The sequence below is a fragment of the Poecilia reticulata genome, chromosome 16 (genome assembly GCF_904066995.2).
Source record: "Poecilia reticulata chromosome 16, P_reticulata-male-v2, whole genome shotgun sequence".
Taxonomy (NCBI): domain Eukaryota; kingdom Metazoa; phylum Chordata; class Actinopteri; order Cyprinodontiformes; family Poeciliidae; genus Poecilia; species Poecilia reticulata.
In genome coordinates this window covers 23575477-23597004 of record NC_088845.1, presented here as the reverse complement: position 1 = coordinate 23597004, position 21528 = coordinate 23575477, and the positions used below count along the sequence as shown (strand labels likewise).

At 39.3% G+C, this 21528-nt stretch overlaps 2 protein-coding genes across 2 annotated transcripts in view; one reads left to right on the top strand and one right to left on the bottom strand.

Annotated features, from left to right (window-relative positions):
• Positions 1 to 19799, top strand: part of dnah5 (dynein, axonemal, heavy chain 5) — an 81265-nt gene extending 61466 nt beyond the window's left edge. Inside the window, exons 73-87 of the mRNA XM_017309635.2 lie at positions 22 to 126; positions 450 to 588; positions 1153 to 1267; positions 1779 to 1969; positions 2810 to 2931; positions 4092 to 4241; positions 4699 to 4944; positions 5315 to 5534; positions 6314 to 6519; positions 7426 to 7629; positions 9018 to 9233; positions 10737 to 10949; positions 11359 to 11511; positions 16873 to 17104; positions 18865 to 19799. Of these exons, the coding sequence (XP_017165124.2) occupies positions 22 to 126; positions 450 to 588; positions 1153 to 1267; positions 1779 to 1969; positions 2810 to 2931; positions 4092 to 4241; positions 4699 to 4944; positions 5315 to 5534; positions 6314 to 6519; positions 7426 to 7629; positions 9018 to 9233; positions 10737 to 10949; positions 11359 to 11511; positions 16873 to 17104; positions 18865 to 19016 (2664 nt within the window). The 3' untranslated portion in view covers positions 19017 to 19799. The remainder of the gene's footprint in view (positions 1 to 21; positions 127 to 449; positions 589 to 1152; positions 1268 to 1778; positions 1970 to 2809; positions 2932 to 4091; positions 4242 to 4698; positions 4945 to 5314; positions 5535 to 6313; positions 6520 to 7425; positions 7630 to 9017; positions 9234 to 10736; positions 10950 to 11358; positions 11512 to 16872; positions 17105 to 18864) is intronic.
• A 100-nt stretch (positions 19800 to 19899) lies between these two features.
• adcy2a (adenylate cyclase 2a) overlaps positions 19900 to 21528 on the bottom strand; it is a 39961-nt gene continuing 38332 nt past the window's right edge. The window contains exon 25 of the mRNA XM_008432170.3: positions 19900 to 21516. Coding sequence (XP_008430392.2) covers positions 21364 to 21516 — 153 coding nt within the window. The 3' untranslated portion in view covers positions 19900 to 21363. The remainder of the gene's footprint in view (positions 21517 to 21528) is intronic.

Below are 21528 nucleotides of genomic sequence, written 5' to 3'. Positions count from 1 at the left end.
TTGTGTTTTTTCTGACTCCAGGAAATGGAGAAGGAGAGGACTGACCTTTTGGAAGATGTGACCTATAACAAGAGAAAAATGAAGGAACTTGAGGACAACCTCTTGTACAGACTAACTAGCACACAGGTAAAAATATGTTTCGAACTTTAATTTATGGAGAGTTGGAACACAGCTTTTCAAAACTTTAGATGTAAATGTTGAAAAAATAAGAGTGACTTCTGTAGCAGAGTGGGAACACTTAGTTTGTTTATTATTATTTGATCAGATTCACATTTTGATTTGTGATAACATTATAGGGTTAAAAGATTTTCATTTAGAAAACATCTGAAACAGCTATCCATATCTTTTGTTCCAAAAAAGTGGAGTGTTCACAATAGTCAATTCCTTGAAACATGCATACCTTCAACTTTGTTTTCTTACGTGTTTTTTTTTTCTTTTTCTTTTTTTAGGGTTCACTGGTGGATGATGAGAGCCTGATTCTCGTTCTCAACAACACGAAGCAAACAGCCGAGGAAGTCACTCAGAAGCTGCAGATTGCTGCTGAGACTGAAGTTCAGATAAATGCTGCTAGGGAGGAATACCGACCTGGTAGGCTCTAAGACAGAATTTCTATTTATTTATTTCGACAGGCTGCACTGTGCTTCTAGAGTCACAGGCAAGAATGTATAACATATATCTATATCTTTAGCTTTTTATTTTGACTCAGACTCTTAACAAATCTAGTGCAAAAGAATTTTGCATTCACTTGCATTTTCTACTTTACGAACACAAATTAGAATCTGATTTATTGTTATTTCTGAGATAGAAAAACACCAAGTAGAACCTAATGTTTTTACAGAAAAAGATTTGATAAGTTTATTTTACATTTGTTTTCACTCCAATGTAGTGTTCATGCCCTCAATAGAATACCGTGCAACCAACAGAAATCACATGATTACTAACAGAAGTCCATATTGTGTGTAATATAATCTCAGTATAAATACAGCTGTTCTTGAAGAGTTTTCTTTGAAAACATCAGTGAACAATCAGCATAAAGAAAACCAAGTAAAGTGCCAGACAAGTCAAGTTTCAATTATTTATTGAACATTTATTGGTCAGATAAATGTATTAGTCTGATATTTTGTTCTCTTGTCTGTTTCTGTGTGATTTTAGTGGCCACTAGGGGCAGCATCCTGTATTTCCTTATTACTGAGATGAGTATGGTAAATATCATGTACCAGACGTCTCTGAGGCAGTTCCTAGGACTTTTTGACCTTTCTCTGGCTAGGTGAGAATTATTGACACTTATGACATTGCAGTATAACACAACAACAGTACAGAATTTGCTTCTCCCCAAAGAAGCATATATTTTTTTAGTAACACTGTCAATAAAACCTTTTAGGCCAGATTATTTAGAATATTAAGTCATCTATTGTAGCCACTTCACAATTGTATATGACGTGGAGTTCTCATCAGAAATAACAATCACATTTGTCATTTTCATATTGTTTATGCTTGGTACTAAATTTGCAATTTGTTTCATTTCAATACAATAAAAAAAGCCCATAATATTCCCAAAGAGAAATAAGGTTAACCCATTGGCCAGAGATTTGAGAGCTTGAATATTTTACTCAGATATATGAAGCCTCACGGGTTGCACTGTGCATTAAGTTTGTACAGACTACAAGTCCGATTTAATTTTGAGAAAAAATTTACTATTTAGCAGTTAAGCAATTAAGCACTGCACTGTAGCTTGGGGCTTAAATTAACATTTATGTTGTAATTTTCTACCGGAACAGGTCCTCAAAAAGTCCTATCACCATCAAACGGATCGCGAGCATCATAGAGTTCATGACCTTTGAGGTGCACCACTACGCAGCACGGGGCCTGTATGAAGAGCACAAGTTCCTTTTTACTTTGCTGTTGACTTTGAAGATCGACATGCAAAGCAACAAAATCAAACATGAGGAGTTCCACACACTCATTAAAGGTATAACTTTTCATCCAACATCACTGTCATACTATGCAGAGTTCTCCTTAACTTTACCTCTGACCTGTGAGTTTCCTGATCTTTATGAAGATCACTAAATGTGTTTGTTCACTAAAGTTTTCAAACAAACCTCAGAAGTCTTTACAAAACAGATGTATTTTTATATAATTTATTAATGAGTTCAGTTAATAAGGAATTTAGTTGCAGTGGATTTTATTAAGGGATATCACAGGAAAGGCGGCTTCATGGTTTTATTTTTTATTTTTAACATGTATTTAAAGTTTTGACACACTAAACACTTTCTTCCACTAAACATTTCTGCAGTACTTTGTGTTGATCTATTTCATAAGATATGTGAAAAGGTTATGTAGTTATGTAGCCTAACTGTTTTAAATTCAAATGTTGAATACAACAACAAAAAAATACATAGAAAAGGAGCATAATGTCATTTTCTCACATTTTAGAGAACTTTTCTAGTATTAAGATATAAGTTGTTTGATTATATTTCTTTAAGTACTTGCAGCAGCTAACCGGATCTCTTACACGCAGCATTTTTCACCGCAGGAGTAAAAGTCCGTAGCATTACCAGCAGATTCAGAACAGACTCTCTGCTACATGCATGCAGCTACACCATCTGTCAACTGTGACATGCTGGCCACAGTACTCTTGACATTTTTTGTAATTATGTGTACATTCATTGAAACATAAAAAAACAAGGTATATGATATGCATTTTTGCTTTGTAAAGTGTTGGTTAGACAAAACCCAATGTTATTCTGAAAGCACACGTGTGTCTGCGTTCATGCGTACACGTATGTTTGTGCGTTTTTGCATCGTACAGGCGGCGCGTCTCTGGACCTAAAAGCCTGTCCTCAGAAACCAGCCAAGTGGATCCTGGACATGACTTGGCTCAACCTCGTGGAGCTCAGCAAACTCTGGCAGTTCTCCGACATACTGGATCAGGTTCACATATTACACATCTCAATCAGTTTAGGCATGCGTCTTTAGCTGAGAAAGATTTACCCAAGTACTTTAATCTACCAAGTCTACCTCAGCAAGGAAGTTTCATCTGTTCAACACACACACACTGATGCGTTTGTGGTCTCTTGGTGCTTATTAAATATTTTTCACAGCTCTTCTTTGCTCTACTGAGCATGTCAATATCAGCCTCATCATGGCTCACTTCATCCTTTCTTTTACACATGGGCTCTCAGAGACCCATGATTGACTGTCACTCACACCCAAATGCACAAACCCTTGAGTGTAACTGACAGCCTGGTGGCTCCCATGGTGGGAAAAACCAACGTTGTGTGAAATGAGCATAGTTTGGTTAAATTTTCAATTAATTACTTTTGGCTGGGCAGATGTACACGTACACCCGGGCGTGATATGTGTTTGGCTGACTGTGTGTTTGCAAGTAATTCACATGAGCATTTTATTCTGCATGCCTGTTAATAGGGAGAGGTGGTGCTGAACTTTTTAGTTTATTCAAATCAGTTTTTCAAGGAGGACATGGAAAAAAAAACAATAACCCAGAAGTTTAGTTTCAGCTGTGGGAAGGGCACACTGTCTTCATGCATACGTAAGCTTCTCAATCTTATAAATAAATAATGAAGAATGCAAATATTACTTGGAAATATGCTCATCGCATGAACAAACAGCAGATAAAGCATATTTTTGTTGTTTCAAAAAAACAAAAAAGTGTTTTTTATTTCCAACTTTCTCATGTGTAAATGAATGGTTAAATAAAAAAATTATGATGATTATGAGTAGTAGTATTTTTGCACATTACCTTACCAAAGTAACAACATATCCATATCTAACGAAAACAGAGTAAACTTAAAGATCCCTTCCTCTCAGGTTCATAGTGAAGTTATTTCTGAGGCCTCTGATTGCTGACATGAGCTTGCTTCAGTCAGCCTGCTCCAGGGCAGCTGTGGCTACGACGCAGTAGCTCACCACCACCAGCTTGTGAATGTGTGACTGAATGTAGCGTAAAGCGCTTTGGCGTCCTCTGGATTTGATGAATCTCTGTGCAAGTGCAGGCCATTCAGCATTCAGAGTCTTATACTGAGTGTACGATGCACCTCAGTGCAATAACCCGATGTCTACATTTCTTCCAGATAAGTCGTAACGAGAAGCAGTGGAAGTCGTGGTTTGATAAGGAAGCCCCAGAGGAGGAGGTGGTTCCCAACTCCTATGATCAGTCTCTCGACTGCTTTAGGCGGCTTCTCCTGATACGGTGCTGGTGTCCCGACAGGACCATCGCGCAGGTAAGGAAAACACGTTTTTGTATTCTTAGAGAAATTATATAGAATTAAGTCGAAAACTGAGCGTAAAGTCTGTCTATTAATAATTATAGTATGAAATAAATAAGATGCCAGAGAAAGTGATGAAGGAACTTGAAGTTACTATTCGGTATGAGTGCCACCCATATCCATATCCACCACCATTCATACACCAGGTCACCAGTAAAAGAGTTTTTCAGAAAAAAATAAAGTCTGTTCAGTAGTTTAAAAAAAAAAAATTAAGCCGTTGACTAAAGAAAAATGATCTGCAAAAAATTAAACCAAAAACTCTCCACATATTTTCCCTAATATTTACCCTGGATAGAAAATATATTTCCTTTTACTTTTTACAGGAGTTCAACAACCTTTTGCATTTTTTGCATTTCTAACCAGTAAATAAACATCAACTTTTCACCATTTGATTCCTCCTCCTCTTCCTTAGGCTCGTAAATACATAACTAATGCAATGGGGGAGAAGTACACTGAAGGGGTGATTCTTGACCTGGAGAAGATGTGGGAGGAATCAGCTCCACGGACACCGCTTATCTGCTTCCTTTCAATGGGATCAGACCCTACTGACTCCATCATCGCACTGGGGAAGAAGCTCAAGATTGAGACCAGATACGTGTCTATGGGACAAGGACAAGAGGTCCATGCTCGTAAGCTCCTGCAGCAGACCATGGCTAATGTGAGTCGTGGCTCTGAGGTGGCTCCTTTTTTACTGTAGCAGCAGCAGCTGGAACTGTAATTAATTTTCCAATAAGCCTGGAAAAGTATTGAATTTCAATTAAGCAATTTACAAGCCCAGGTAGTTATGGAAAAGACGACAGCGAGGAGAAATATCAGTGTTTTAGATCTTATTGCCTGTTCCATTCTTTTAAAGTTTGCATCCATCTATTTCCCTGTGTATGCACTCCCTTTAAAACTGTAAACTCACTATGAACACTACAGTTATAGTTTAAAAATGGGCAAAAATGGATTCAATGCTGACTTCTTGAAATTTTATCCCCAACCCGTCACGGAGTTTGATGGCCACCGGTTGTTGCGATTGTTCACAGGGTGGGTGGGCCTTGCTCCAGAACTGTCATCTGGGTCTGGACTTCATGGATGAACTAATGGACACGGTGACGGAAACAGACTTTGTCAACGACAGCTTTCACCTTTGGATGACCACAGAGGCTCACAAGCACTTCCCCATCACTCTCCTTCAGATGTCTGTCAAGTTCACCAACGAACCACCGCAGGGCCTGAAGGCGGGGCTTAAGAGGACCTATGGAGGTGGGCTTCAATGTAGTTTAACTTGCAGTAAAAAAGTCATTTGAATTGATTTGGGGAAATTAGAGGACAAACTGTATGGAATCAAGCTACACAAAGTCTTGTACTTGCAAACACAGGCAAGCAAAAATATATGTATTTTCAAATAGAAAAACGGTCAATAGGGGTATAATGAGATGATTGAAACACAAAAGTGTCTTATTATTCTTTATAAAGATCTGAGTAGTGGGTGGATGCATGCATATAGATAGATCCAGACTCTTACTGAGTCCTAGGGGAAGGACAACAGATTGAAGAGATGGAAATTCACAACATGTGCTTGTTGCTTAATTCAGAGACTTTACACCCAAGTGCTACAAGCATTGGGGGAAGGTTTATGAGACCTTATGCAAGCTGAAACATGTACTTTGTGTTTTTATTCAAAACCTAGAAGGGTAAAACGAATACTTAATATGCACAAGAGAGCTGCCTGTTCCTCGTTCATATTGAAAAGGATGGTGAAGGGCAACTAAGAATCTATGTGTGCTTGTCTTTAGCTCCTAAATCCTGCAAGAGACCAAGTCTGTTTCATTTGCAAATTCACAAAAGTGCCTTTGACACGTATTTTGATCCCAAAATAATAGCTGTATGAAATGAAAATTTGCATTTAAAGTTGCTTCACTGTTATTTGTTTCTCTGAATATCAACCTTTTTTTCAGTTGAAAAATATGTGTATGTTTATTTGACTTCCAACATATTTTGGAACTGGGTGTTGACGAATTGATCCCTTTGTCCTTTAACAGGAATAAACCAGGACCTTTTGGATGTCAGTAACATGGTGCAGTGGAAGCCAATGCTGTACGCTGTGGCGTTTCTCCACAGCACCGTTCAAGAGCGGAGGAAGTTTGGCCCTCTAGGGTGGAACATCCCCTATGAGTTCAACCAAGCTGACTTTAACGCCACTGTCCAGTTTTTTCAAAACCACCTGGATGACGTGGACATCAAAAAGGTCAGTGGAGATTATGTAAGGTGAAGCTATTGCTGCACATGAGGATTTGCACACATGACCAGCAGATATAAAGTAAACCGCAAAGCCTCTGATCAAAAGATGCATTTTTGTGAGTAGTTTTTCTTAGCTGAGAAGTGCGTTATTTCACTCGTACATAGGAAGTGGGAGCTTCTAAATGCATGAATAGTCAAAGGAAATGCTTCATTTGAATTGCAAAAAGGCACATTACACTACGCTTTGTCATAACCTCCACATATTTCATTCTACAGCAGATATCAAAGGTCTTCTTCCCTGTTTAATGCTGTTTTAGTGACTCAAAAAATATTATGATAAATTACTTCAAAACCGTTTCCACTTTGTACCGTGATCTATGCTGCACGCTTAAAAAAAAAATCTAAATCTGTAAGGACACGACGTGTAAACAACTCAAACAAAGCTCCAGCTTAACGGTGTGCAAATGTATCCACTTAAACTGAAACTTTGTTGAAAAACCCTTCGATTCAATTTTAGCATTTTTTTTCTCAAGCCCACACCTCCCATCAGGTATAGTAAATCTAAATTAACCTGAAATAAATGTCAGCTTTTCTAGCGGGATTTTCTTGAAGTTTGCTATTTACCTCCTTTATCTGAAGCCATAATTTGCAGAAAGATTACTCCCGAGCTTCACACTGAAAGAAATCCCCAACATCCATGCAAGTAAAAATGGGAGTTTAACCCAAATCGACAAAGGGTAAAGCTTCACAGTGATTTACCCAGAATCCAGAACTACATCTACTTCTGACTGCCTTCATAAGGCCGAGCTTGGCAAATGATACCAGGATGTGGGAAACTGATAGACTCGCCAAAACTGACATTATTACATTTGTTTCTCAGCTTTACTTTGAAATGCATGCTACATCTTCGCAGGGCGTATCATGGAGCACAGTACAGTACATGATCGGCGAGATTCAATACGGCGGCCGAGTGACTGACGACTTCGACAAACGCCTCCTAAACACCTTTGCCAGGGTTTGGTTCAGTGAGGAAATGTTTGGACCCACCTTTAACTTCTACAAGGGATACAACATCCCAAAATGCTCCAGTGTTGACCAGTATCTCAGTTACATTCAGGTAATGCTGAAAAAACACAGAAGATGGTGGTGTGTGACTGAAAACGTTTCTACAAAATATTATTTTCAATCTGTGATAGCAGCCACATTGTGGACGATTGTGTTCTTCTCCCTTTTCTGATATAATCACTCAAGTGGATTATCTCACATTAAATAACTGTGTAATTTTATGCACATTTGACATGATGCATGTCTTTGTGTGTCACAGAGCAGCTTTAAAGCTTATTTTATTCAACCTAGCTTCATTGTCATATATGCTGAAGAATGAAAGGCTGTGAAATGCTCTGCTGTGTTCTCTCTCATGCACTCATAAACACAACCGTGGAGAAACCATATAGATACATCTAAAAACCCAAACTTAATTCCACCCTTTCTGTCTCCCAGAAGAGCACAAGACCATTACCACTAAATTCAAGATGCAAACAGAAGGGAATTACCATTTGCATTGTAATTTCTACATTTCACCCTAATTTAAATGCCTGGAATTGTACGTAAATCAGTTGTCGCACCGTTAGACAAAGCTTGCAGGTCAGCCCCTGGTTTTCCCCGAGATTTATTTTAGGTGTCTGAATGAAAGCTGAATCAGCGAGGACACCTCTTTAAATCATTAAGTTATTTGTCGTATGAGGCCAGTTGGAAAATTGGTATTGATTGGTCCTGTCAGACAGAACAGAGTCAGTACATCCCTTCAGGTCGGTGAAGAAAAGCATCGTACTGTCACGTATTATAATAAGGAAAGCAGTGGAGAAGGAAAACAAATAAGGCAGTAAAGATGCAGCAAAGTTTGTAAGAACTCGGTTAATCTAAGACTAATATCCGGGTATAAGAACGATAGGAGTCACAGAACGCCAGCCTGCAGAGTGCATGTTTTTTTGTTTTTTTTCTCTATCACCACAGAGCTGCAGCTTGGTTGGGCGCCAACTGAACACATTTGACTGTTTGTAGGAAGCTTGGGGGGAGAGATCGTGTCACTTCAACAGCATTTCTCCCAAGATGGTCAGAGACACTCACCATTTTGCAGGACGGATAACATGACTGACCCATGTGTTTTACTGTCTGAATCCTCACCAGAGGGGGACAGAAAGCAGCTTGTGACACCATGTGTAGCCGAGATCATGCTCAATGTCTGCAGCTTGTTGCGTGTGCGTGTATGTGAACCTCGGGATAAAAATATGGGGAGGAGATATCCCAAAAAAAAAGACAAAACGAAAACAAAATAGTGAAATTGTTCTGCGTCGACAGGAGCAGCATGTATCGACACAGACACTGACTCTGGGTTCCTCACTCGATAGGATACTCGAATGCTATCTATTAAATCTTAAAGAAAAAAAACAAAAAAAAACTTAAGGGAATTTAGTTACTTAATTAAATTCCATTCTTTTATTGCAGGGTCTTCCAGCCTACGATACGCCGCAGGTGTTTGGGCTCCACCCGAACGCAGACATAACCTTTCAGAGCAAACAGGCGAAGGATGTGCTGGATGCCATCCTCAGCATTCAGCCAAAAGACAGCTCATCGGGAGGAGGGGAGACCAGAGAGGCGGCCGTGTCCAGACTGGCTGACGACATGCTGGAGAAACTGCCTCCCGACTATGTACCTTTTGAAGTATGTTTGTGTGCTCTGCGAAACGGCCCGAGGCAAATGATTGAGGTTAGGCATGGTTGTTCACAGTTCCTCTCACCACGCAAGCCGGGCTGAGTGTCTCTCGTGGTGCCAGGCAGAGGCAGGGGAGGGATGGTGTGAATGCGGCTGGATCCCAGCTTTATTTTGAGGTTCCTCTCTTTTTCTGTCATGAAAAGGTGAGGAGAGATTATGACTCCGAAGCAAGGTGCAAAGCTTCGCTGTCGCTTACCAACACGCCGTGTCTCTCGCACTTTCAGGATCTTGCTTATACGGGGAAGAAGTACACAAGGAAGGAAAAAAAATAAAATACTGAGCCAGTCTGGTGTTGACAAGCTAAAGAAATATCATGTTGTTATTTTTTTTAATTGAAGGAGATAAACGTGTCAAGTTCAGAGAGATGCAGGAGTGTTAAGAGAAACACTTTATCTGTCTTTATCTGTGAGAGCATATTTTTAATGGAAATCACAAATTGCCAAAAATTATTTTGTTTTCCTGCTTCACAGATAAATGTTGTATCTTCCCATGAACCTTAGATTTTTATATATATATATATATATATATATATATACTTATCTGTTCGATGCAGTCACTTGCAAAAGCTTTCATACGCCTTGAAAACTCCTAATGGTATCTCATTACAACCAAAAGTTCAATACATTTTATTGGATTTTATGCAAGACTGAACTTTGAAGTGCAAGGAAAATTGTATGGGTTTTAACATTAACAAGTAAAAGTCTGAAAAGCATAGTGTGTATTTATGTCCAGCCCTTCTGAATCAGTTGTTTAGGAGAGCCACCTTTCTCTGCATTTACAGTCGCAAGTTATTTTCATGATGTATCTACCAACCTTACACATCTCGACTACAATTACCGTATTTTCCGCACTATAAGGCGCACCTAAAAACCTTCAATTTCCTCAAAAGCCGACAGTGCGCCTTATAATCTGGTGCGCCTTATATATGGACCAATATTGAGCCACAACAGGTCTAGCAACTGCGGTAAGCAGCCGCCGACTTCATTTTTGCCCGTAGAAGAAGTGCGCAGAACGCTGGTTTGTTAATAAAGTTTGGGGGGGTTAAGAGACAGAGACTGCGGCGTGTCGGTTGGTCTGTGTTACCCAGAAAGCAGTTGGGTACAATATCGCAACACAACACCGAGAGTGAAACAATGACTGGGGCAGACTACTATATAAAGAACTCGGGGCCCACTTCTTTACAAATGTAGATGTGTAATAATAGAGTACCGCAACCCAAACTGAAGCATCTATTCTATAATGCGGTGCGCCTTATGTATGAAAAAATTTTTAAAATAGGCCATTCGTTAAAAGTGCGCCTTATAGTGCGGAAAATACGGTAATACCCATTCCTCTGTAGCGCATCTGTAAAGATCAAATCTTAAAAGTTGTGTCATGGATTTTAAGCTAAGATTACGTGTGAACTTTATTGTTATTCTTCTTGTTTTGTCTTTGACTCTCATTTTAAATCAGGTGAGAGAGCGTCTTCAGAAAATGGGTCCCTTTCAGCCCATGAACATCTTCCTCCGCCAGGAGATTGATCGAATGCAGCGGGTCATAGCTCTGGTCCGGCACACTCTGGTTGACCTCAAGCTGGCCATCGACGGCACCATCATCATGAGTGAGAACCTGCGGGACGCCCTGGACTGCATGTACGACGCTCGCATTCCTGCACGCTGGTTGAAGGTCTGGTCCCCTCCCCTCTTTCTGCTTCCAACTCATGATTAAGCCACCTCCTTGTTTGTGTTTTCTTTTATTTCATTACACATTAACTTCTATAATGAATGTAAATAAAGAAAAAGAAGAACTAAACACTCAGAGAATCGACACAGATTATGTGTCAAATTATGTATTTAATTTACAAATGATTAAGTTGAATTCAACTTATGCTCATACTATTAGTTGTTGATGCTTTGAAAGTAGACTATTTTAAGCTTCAGTTCCTTCCTAGCTGAGAGTTTTCTACTCGAAGTCGTTTTGTTTCGCTTACTCGGTCGCCACTTCTTCCTGCTCATCTAATCCACCCGGTTTAGGTTTTCAGTATATCACCGGAATATGTTGATTATGTTGTTGCCCGTGTTTGTTTTCCTTGCAGGCATCGTGGGCCTCCAGCACCCTGGGGTTCTGGTTCACAGAGCTGCTAGAGCGGAACCGCCAGTTTCAGGCTTGGATCTTTGAGGGCCGGCCCAAATGCTTCTGGATGACGGGCTTCTTCAACCCGCAGGGCTTCCTGACAGCGATGAGACAGGTACGCATGGCACCAGGCAGAACCACCTATTTACCCTCTGCCGGGGAGGAGACCAGATGGCGCACAGAGGGAGAGGCGGGCACACGTTCGCAATGACACACACGAGTAAACATATGTGCAGCTACACACACATAAACACTGATAAGCAAGTATGAACTCCAATTAATGGAGTTCTTAGGCTAGCCTGGGTCTTCATGTGGCTAAAGTTGCCAAAGCAAAGAACACAAGCACTGTGTCACATCAGCCAAGTTGCTAAATAATGCACATAAAGGATAACTTTGACTAACATATTAGCTTTTAATTTGCTAAATTAAAATTGGAGGGAAAAACCAATTTGCCTGTCTTTAAAATATGTTTAATATTAAGGGCTAACGTTACAGTAATGGAGTTTAATAACTTTAGCTAACATTAACTTACAGCCATAGACATCATATACGTAGACGCCTCATGGAGCGGGTCGGCCTGTTGCTGCAATACGTAGCAGCGTCCGCCATATTGAATGTGAAATATGTGCCAGTAAGCTGTGAAGTGAATAGAATAATAGACCGAACTTTATAAAGTACCGTTCTACAAAGTATTTTAAGTTAATACCTGCCATTGACACATTTTTCAATGTGTCAATATACATCAAATAATGTATATTTGATTAACAAATATACATTAATATATTCGTCAATCAAAGAAATGACTAGAGACAGAGTTTCTAACTTTTGATGTGATTATTAAATTTTTTTGGAAGCATTTCTAAATAAAGAGCACAATGTTTTTTGTGATATAAATTATTCTGATAATTTTTATATTGACACTGATGAACAGACACACTGTTACAGTGTTTTATTAAAGAACATATTTACATAATTCCATAATTCAATGCACATTTAACGTTTCAAGACAAAAAACTAATTATTGTATTTTAATTATTGTATTTATTTGTATACATTATTGAGAAATTACTTTCTCAATAATAAATCAGTCATTGTCAAACATTAAACTACATATTTTTCTTACTTTTTGCCAGAGAATAAATATTTATTACAGTATGTCAACTCTGCTATTGACAGCAAATAATTCTAACAGAATAAATCATTTTTATTTCATTGCATAAGACGCATTAATACACTAATACTTCAGTTTGAGATATTTAAAAATACACAAAAAGTGAAAGAATAAAGCATTTATTTATTATACTGGGAACACTGGCAACAGGCAGGGCTTCAGTCTTCTGGTCACACTGGGAGAACTCCAATGACTTCTGAGACGTCCTGGTTCACAGGTTAAAGCCAAGGATAAAAGAGAAATTATCCAAAAGTGTAATAGAAAATACATAAATGTTTCCTTCACATTCAGAAAAAGACATTTTCAGCATGTTGGGCTCTGACTCGTAGCATCTTTATAGCTAAATACCGACATGGTGAAGCTGAGCTGGGAAACAGACTAAAGAACAGCAGCTCCAGCTCTGATCCTGACTGATCTTTCCTCACAAAATCCCATGATCTTTAATGAACTTCTCCTCTAACAGCGGTTTCTCATCAGATCTCTCTCTCATTATGAAACGGTATGAAAACGTTAGCTGCTACGCTAGCAACCAGTGATTACTTCGGGCCAATTTAGCTACATAGGAAATATTTTTCGGTTGTTTAGAAGCGAATTTCTAGCTGCAAAGTCAAGTAATTCTGATCTATCATCCTTACCTGTGGGAGGTAATGCCATTGAATCCAGTTTGTTTCGTAAAACAGTTGAAACAAGTCCACACAGCACAGGACTTAAGGAGCTCCGATCGCTCTGCTGCCACATAGAAGATGGCGGTGACGTTAACGTACAACTCAGCGCTCCATGAGGCGTCTAATGTCTATGGTCCCTCCTTTGCTCAAATTATGTTAAGAATATATTAAATACATTAACTTTAATGTATTTTACACTATAATTAATATATGGTATAGAATACAGACTTCAATGGTTTGGAAGACAAAAGTATTTGGAAATGTCCGATTAGTGTAGTATTTCTGTCGGATTTCACAAAATATCAGCCACGACAATGAACAAGGGAACCAAAAAGTTCATGTCATCTTTTTTGGACGACATCAAGGTGTTTTAGCCACGCAATGCCTCCAACATTGTGCGCGTCGCAGCTAAATGCTACCGGTCAATGAGAAAAACAGCAGATTCTCACACCCTCAGCATAAATATAGCCATGGACAAGATCACTGATGCCTATTGTTCTTGCAAGGCTGGGTAAGTCGGACATTCATGGTTTAGAGGGTTCGAATGTGCCTAGGACTTATACACAGTACTCGGTGCTAGCGTGGCTAACACGATTACAGTTTAGTAAAAAGCCTTTTCAGGTCAAATAAAATCTTTAATGTATGTCAGATATCGTATACATTGCATATTGATCTGTTCAGCTAACGTAAGACTGTGTAACAGACAGGCTTCAGGATGTAGAAGTTGTATCGGTACTGCCATTATGCTGATCCTACGACGGTTGAGCAGCAAATGTGGTCGTGCACAAGCATTGATCCAAGCAAGGCTTTCCATTTCAGATTTTGGAAATCTGTGAATTTTAGTTACACAAACACGATCAGGATACCTGACATCGCCTGTGCAGATACCCCACTGATGGTGGAGAACCATTCTTTTTCGAGTCCTGACGCAAAAACTTTCTGCCGGTCTGCTAGTCCATAATGTACATTAGCATACTGTAGCTTGCGTTTGTGAGACGGTCACGCACGTGGTAGCTGCGCTGTGATGTAAAATGGGCATTATCCAATGAAACGTGGCCCCTGTGGTAAGGTCCATATCCCTCAGTGCTGAGGCATCTTCTGCTGTTTTGATTGAGCAAAGTAGGAGGGTATACCGCTCCAAGATGGTCGCCATATTTCCTGCGCTGGAGCAGCCAATGCGGGGTCTACTCTTATATTATGTCTATGGGTCTATATGGAAGATTTCTTCTTCACCAACACACTGCACGCCTGTTCGTGGATTGCTGCCTCTCACTGGTGGAGATGGTGTATTGCACTTCTTAATCCTTGTGTTTAGAAATGGGGTCCAACCGACTCCACACAAACTATCATTTGCCACAGTCCTCTACGTTTGCCTCAGTCCTCGCACACACAAGGGTTAAAACAGCCTTAAATAATGTTTCAAATGCCAAGTTCGTAAGTGCTTTGTAGACACCTTGCTGTAAAACTTTAGGATCGATTAAATTAAGAAAATTAAGACTAAACAACATGGCAGACCTATATAATATTACTACATAAAGCTAATTTTTAAAGTTTAATTGGTAATACTTTTATAACAAATTTATGTCAGATCATGATTTATTGGTTAATGACAAGTTGTCATAACAAAGACAATTTTGAATAACTTTGTATTAAGTGTCATGATTTACTGAATGGCACTTTATGACAACAGTCATAAATATTCATGAAGACTTGATGTTCATGACAGGTGTTATGTCATGTTTATGACAGTGTCATGACAGTCTTATTCACCCCCCTTCAAATAATGTGTTACCGCTTTTTTTACTGTTCTCAGTTTATTATTGTAACAGTTTCAAGTCTCAGACATTTTTCAGACATAAAATTTTCTTGCAAAAAATGTAGGAATACGAAATGAGATTTACTAAAATCTTATTTTGGATTTCTGCTACATTACATTTAGTAATTTACAATTACTCAATTTAATTGTAGATACGTAAAAAAGTGAGACTGCAAACTCTTTGCATTTATAAATCCTGCTATTTATCACCATTATTTTTAGAGAAGGTGGCTGAGTTTACCAACGGCTGCTCTGGAAGAAAACAACCTTCTTGATCAATTTATTTCAGGTTTCTATGGAGCTCCTTTAACGAAAACAGCTTTTCCCTCTCTGACAAATGACATGCTGACGGAAACTGATACAACTCGTAAGTTCACTCATCTCCAGTAGTTCCCTGAGGTCCTGTGACCAAAGCCTGCTGGGTGTGACACATACAGGGCTGAAAACTAAAGATGACAGGACTCTTACATCAAAAGACCTTGGAACTCCCTTCCAGCAAACTTGAGATACATGGACTGTGAACTTATGTTTTGTTTTTGTTTGTTTTTTTTAATGCAGCTCAAAAATATGAAAAGATTTAATCATTAATTTTCTCTTGCTTACTGTAAATGAATAAAGTATGCTCATGTGTGGTATAATCAGAGCTAATGTTGATCTAACAAAGTGTCAGTTGCCTTGCTGAATGTAGTGCTCAATAATTAAACCTGAGCACCAAAGGTGGAGCAAAGGCTGATTGAACATTTGATTTCTTTTTGACAGATGAGAGACAGAGTTCATACGCGTTATTCATACGACAATTATGGACTTCCTCTTGTCTTCAGTCAGAGGCCTTGTCCAATTTGCTGTAATACAGACTGCTGCAGGAGCTCCTTCCTGCCCACAGTCCACACCATCAACTACAACTCTTTGAAGAACCTTTAATTAATGAGTTACTTTTAATTTCTCTTTAGGGTCAAAAAGTATTTTTGAAATCAGATTGATTTTAGAAGATGCAACGTGTTACGTACATCATTATCCAGCTCAAAACCTGATTCAAGTTGGATACATGGAGTTTATCAATTTCCTTAAAAGAACAATTACACATTCTACTGTGTAGGATAGTCTGAGTGCTAATATATCTGGGAGTTCTGGCCAGAATAAGCAGCAATTAGCAGTTATATGGAAAAGCTTTAACCTTCATGTCTAGTTCTGGGCAAATAATTGTGTGTTGAACACAGAGACATTCAGCTGACAAAATCAAATGATTTCCATTATGTCAAGTTTCACCTGCATGTTTATAAACTAAAACTCAGAATGTTCAGTTGTGCTTCGAGAGCCGACATCAATTTATTTTTGCTCTTTAAGGGTTGCAGTGGGAGGAAGTTGGAGTCATTTAGTATTTGTGTCAGGTTTCTGCGTCTGACTTTTGGTTTATTTTTCCTTCTGCGCCAAAGAAAAGCCCCAGCTCTGGGAGTTATTGATGATGGAGCTGTCTGCATTTTTACTGGGAGCAGATTTGTAGAACTAATGTGAACTCTTGAAAACAGCCACCTTTTCTGGGTTCTAGTTGATCAATTGGAGCTCTGAAAAAACAAACTACATGAAAAGGCTGATCAGTTTGTGTACAATACGTGGTGAAAGTCGCAAAATTATTTGCCACATCTTTTTATCATATCTGTATATCTTTTTTTTAATTTCTTCTAAGATTACTGTGATTCCAACATACTCTATTTTCATATCCTACTTTTAAAGCTTTACTGCTGCCCTTCCATCTGAGTTGAATCAGTGCTGTAGCTGGAACATTACAACGTTAACCTGCAGATTTGTTTCTTCGCGCGCTCCCAGGAGATCACTCGCGCCAACAAAGGCTGGGCCCTGGACCGCATGGCGCTGTGCAACGAGGTAACCAAGTGGATGAAGGATGACATCACCCAGCCGCCGGCAGAGGGAGCGTACGTTTACGGCCTCTTCCTGGAGGGGGCCGGCTGGGACCGCCGCGGCTGCAAACTTGTCGACTCCAAGCCCAAAGTCCTCTTTGAGGCGATGCCTGTGATCAGGATGTACGCTGAGAATAACGGTGAGGCTTCCAATTAAACGGCACTGCGAAGAGGCAGGTCGGGTTTGGGAGGGGAAGGGAAGGGAGTCCAGAATTGATGCATAAGCCTTAATCCTGCCTTACCGTAAGAGGATCTTGAATTCTCTTCATGATGTTCATCCCACACAGTGACTGGATACATGCAGCATTTAAATGTCAAGCAGACTTAATGTTGTTTATGATGTTGGGGAACACATTTCCAGCAAGTTTGTGCTACAGTATTTGCTCAAGATAAGGCCAGAGTGCAGCAACATCTCACAGTCACTGAAAGATGAGTAACGCGGCTCATTCAGTCGTCCGCTGGTAAACCTTTTGCTCCTGGGCTTTGACACTGACATCAGCTACCTTATTGTTAAAACAATCAAGCTGACTGCATGCAGTGCAGGAGGGGCTGTAAACCCATCGTTACAATGACAAGCTTACAAACTCAGGAGAAAATTAAGTCATTAATTTGGGAACATTTTATCCATTTTCCAAATAGCACAAGATCAGTCTCAACATGATTGTCTGATAGCACTGCCATCATTATGTTGTTTATTTTGTGATTTAGCTGATTTATATATAAAAAAAACATAACTATAAAGTTCAATGTACAATATTTTAGTGGTATTTGATTTGATTTAGATCTGACATTTCACTTTAACAACTAATACAGTTGAATTGATAAGTATGCTTTCATCTAAACATTTAACCGTAGCCTTGGTTACAGTGGCTTTAGGATTGCTGTGTTGTTGGAAGGTGAATCTCCACTCTAGTTTCCAATCTGCAGCTTTTTAAGGTGCTAACAATTTCCTATGTGTTATGTTGCACCATGGGAATGGTATGCTGAGCATTATACTGTATAGAGTGGTTGTTTTTCTTCACTGTTTTGCATGTAGGTCAAGTTCTATTTTGGGCTCTGCTGGACAGAGAACCTTTTCCTCCAGATGTTTGCTGTGTTTCCTACATGGCTTATGGGGAAGGGCAGAGGACTTCTCGTGGCTTTCTTTTAGCCCTCTTCTTTTCAGTTCTTCAAAAAAGGCCAGATTTGGGAAATGCCCATTTAACCGTTGTCCTGGTAACAGATTCTCCCACCTGGAATGTGGATGTCTGAATTACCATGGGGCTGTCTCTCTGATTAATGCCGTTTTTAACCGCTCTGTCAGTTTTGTGGATGCCCAAGTCTCCACATATTTTTCCTTGACCTGTCTTGTGTGTACTTCTGTCTTTGTGAAACATTTTTTTTGTAAATTTTCTTGCCAGTATATAAAAATATAACTTCTGTGCCAAGAAGCATCGGGATTAAAACGATACTCTACATCAAGGTGTTTTACCAAAAAATGTTAAGCTGTTTTGAAGCTTTTCCATTTTGCTGAACTGCTTAGCTTCTTCAGTCTGTAGCTGCTTAAGAGTTGATGAGGGACACTCAAGGCAACCTCCAACAGTTTATTACGTTATGATAAATAAGTAATGAAGCACAAACCTGCAGCCCCAAAAAAAACAGTCAACAAACTGCTGCTGGAAAAGGAACTAATTATGTTGTCCTAATTTGAGTTATTTTGTTGATTGGTTTTCTTAAAAACAGATGTGGTGTCAAACACAGCTGGATGTCTCTGGTGCAACACACCGGGGCTCATATTTCAGAAACTTCCACTTAAAAGATCTTTAAGAGAGATCATTTTACCAGCTGCTGCTCCTTTTCCAGAAAACTGTTGAACTGCAAGTTTTTTTTTTTTTTTTTTCCTTTCTGCTCTGTGTTGCAGGTGTGAAGGATTCACGCCTCTATTCCTGTCCAATTTACAAGAAGCCGGTAAGGACAGACATGAATTACATCGCAGCTGTGGACCTGAAAACTTCCCTGCATCCAGAACACTGGATCCTCAGGGGCGTGGCTCTGCTCTGTGATGTTAAATGATCTCTTTACGTAAACACACAACATATCGACTTCATAAAACCAGTCACCTATAGAAGCAAGACCCTGTGTCTCAATAGGATTAACCATAAACAATGAAGTGTAAAGTTTTTAACCAAGCCTTAGAAAAATGTTCTTCTAAAGTCCCTTTTAAGTTTGATTTTCTATTAAGAGATACATTCTGTTGATGTAAGACGCCTTTAATATTAAAGATTTTGAAAAAAAAAATACATCGGGTCCTGATAGTTGTCCTATTTGAAATGACTCAGAATTGTTTAGTGCAGTAACCATAGAGTTTAGATATCACGTTCAAATAAAGCCGTGAGTGCATTAAACACAAACACGTTTACCTGCATTCAATGTTTTCATAAAGTGAAAGGAGGCAGTGTCGGCTACAACTTTGATGTTTGAGGATAAGATGTGAACATGAGGTGATAAATAGTCTGATTTTTAGATGTGTTTTGTCTTTAGCTGGGGATATGAGCTCAGTAATGGTTATACAACTCATTACATAATTTCTGTTCATGTCAATAGATGGGGGAAAGGTCATCTTCAATGTGCCTACTTTTCCTGTCTCTACTTCAGATCGTTATTGATGTTGTGAAATGAGCTCTAGATTTAAAAAAAAAAAAAAGCTTTACAGAAAGATTTAGTTCCGACCCTGATGAGTCTAGACTCGTCGGGTCAAGTGCTCGCCGCATTCAAAAGGTAGACCAGAAAGTTTTTTATGTTGATGTCACCAGCTGGTGCAGCCTGCTTCGAGAAAACAAGATGCATCAGTGCAGGAAGCTGGGATTATTTACACTGTCCCGCCATTACATGTAAGAGCAGCACAATCCTGTCAAGGATCTGAGAAGGCTACATGTATTTAAGAGCTTAGATTAACTAAATTACATAGAAACTTTATTGAAGTTTTTACAAAAAAAATAACAATAGCATCATCCAAAAACAGGAAGAAAAAAACTTTTTTTTAGGAATATTTTGTATCTTTTCTTACAAAACAACCGTACACACTAAACCTATTCTGTACATAAATCAGGCTTTATCTACTCAAAGCAAAAATATTTACACTGAAATAATTAGAATTTTTCTGAAATTCTTCGAGTTTGTTTGGCTCAGGTCTATGCAACAGAGGCCAGGAGCATAAAAGTGTATTAAAACAGAAAAGCACTGTTAACTTCCACAACTCCTGTTTGGTTTCAAAAGGTACATTCTGCCCATTCTTCCCCATTATTCCCTTCGAAAACCAGCACGCGTCTATCAGCATCCCGACCACATTGACCTGAACGTTTAACAGCGACGGCAAAATATCACATTTTTTGGCAGATTTATATGGTCAGTCTTACAAAAATTCTGCATGCTTGTTAGTTCTCAGTTTGAATCGTGATCTACATTCAGCTGGATGGGGAAACATGTACAACTGTTGAGCATTTTCTCAACAACTGCTTGGAAGTAACAGAAAATGCACAATTTCTGTGTTTCTCACAAATTGTTATGCGTCTGGCCTCAAACTCCCACGCTTTCAGCAGGAGTTTGACAAATACACTTCTGACAATACAGACAAGATGATTAGTGTGTAGGACTATTTCAGAATATTCTGGAGTGTCTGTAGGATACATCCAAGACTTTGTGGTTTTAACAGATTTCTGAAGTATCCATTGTAAACCGTGTTGCCTTCTTCTGTTTAAAGACAAGCCTCATCCTTGAAGTGGACTTGTGCTGTTTCTTTTTTTAATGCTTGATTTGTAGCATTTCGAAATACTTCTAAGAGGAGCAAAAACTTACATTCATAACACCAGCGACAAGCCGGTGTTTGTGGTGCCGTCAGTCCTTTAGAAATTCCGCCGATACATTTTCTGTGAAAGTGCTTTGAAGTTTTCCAAGCATGTTATGCTGCGACCCCGAGTGTCCCGTTCCCTGAAAAAAGTGAAACTTGCTGTGGTGCGGCTGGCATCGATGCAGGGGGTTTCTGTGGGTATCCAGTGATTGCAACAGGCATCACAGAGCTACGCAATTACTGATTCGGAACGTCTGAATGAAACTTTTCTTTTTCATCAAGCCTGAATGCTTTTCAGCTGTGACATTCGAATTGCATCATAATTGCAGTGTTTCCCACCTAATTGCTGTCCAACAAACGCGTACTGTTGCGGAAAGGACTAAATGAATACTAGATCTGTGGCATAGTTATTTTGCGAAGTGATAGTAAAATCTGTTTTTCCTTCTTTGTCGGTCAGATTTCTTCCTGAGTGGCACTTGTTTTTATTACCGAAGCTCTTCAAAGATGGTTCCTCGGTCCCCGATCAGAGGCCTTTGGTTGTACCTGCATCGATGCAGATGCTCTGATTCAGTCTTACGGCATGATGTTCCCTTGGGACAGTGAGCGCGTCATCTCTGTGTGCACGAAGAAGGTTTTGAGCTCTCCTTTGCCTTTGACATTGATGATCCCTCTGCAAGAGCACGTGTAGCCCAGATTGTGAAGGATGCGACTTGTCTCCTCCGTCACCTAGAGGGAGAA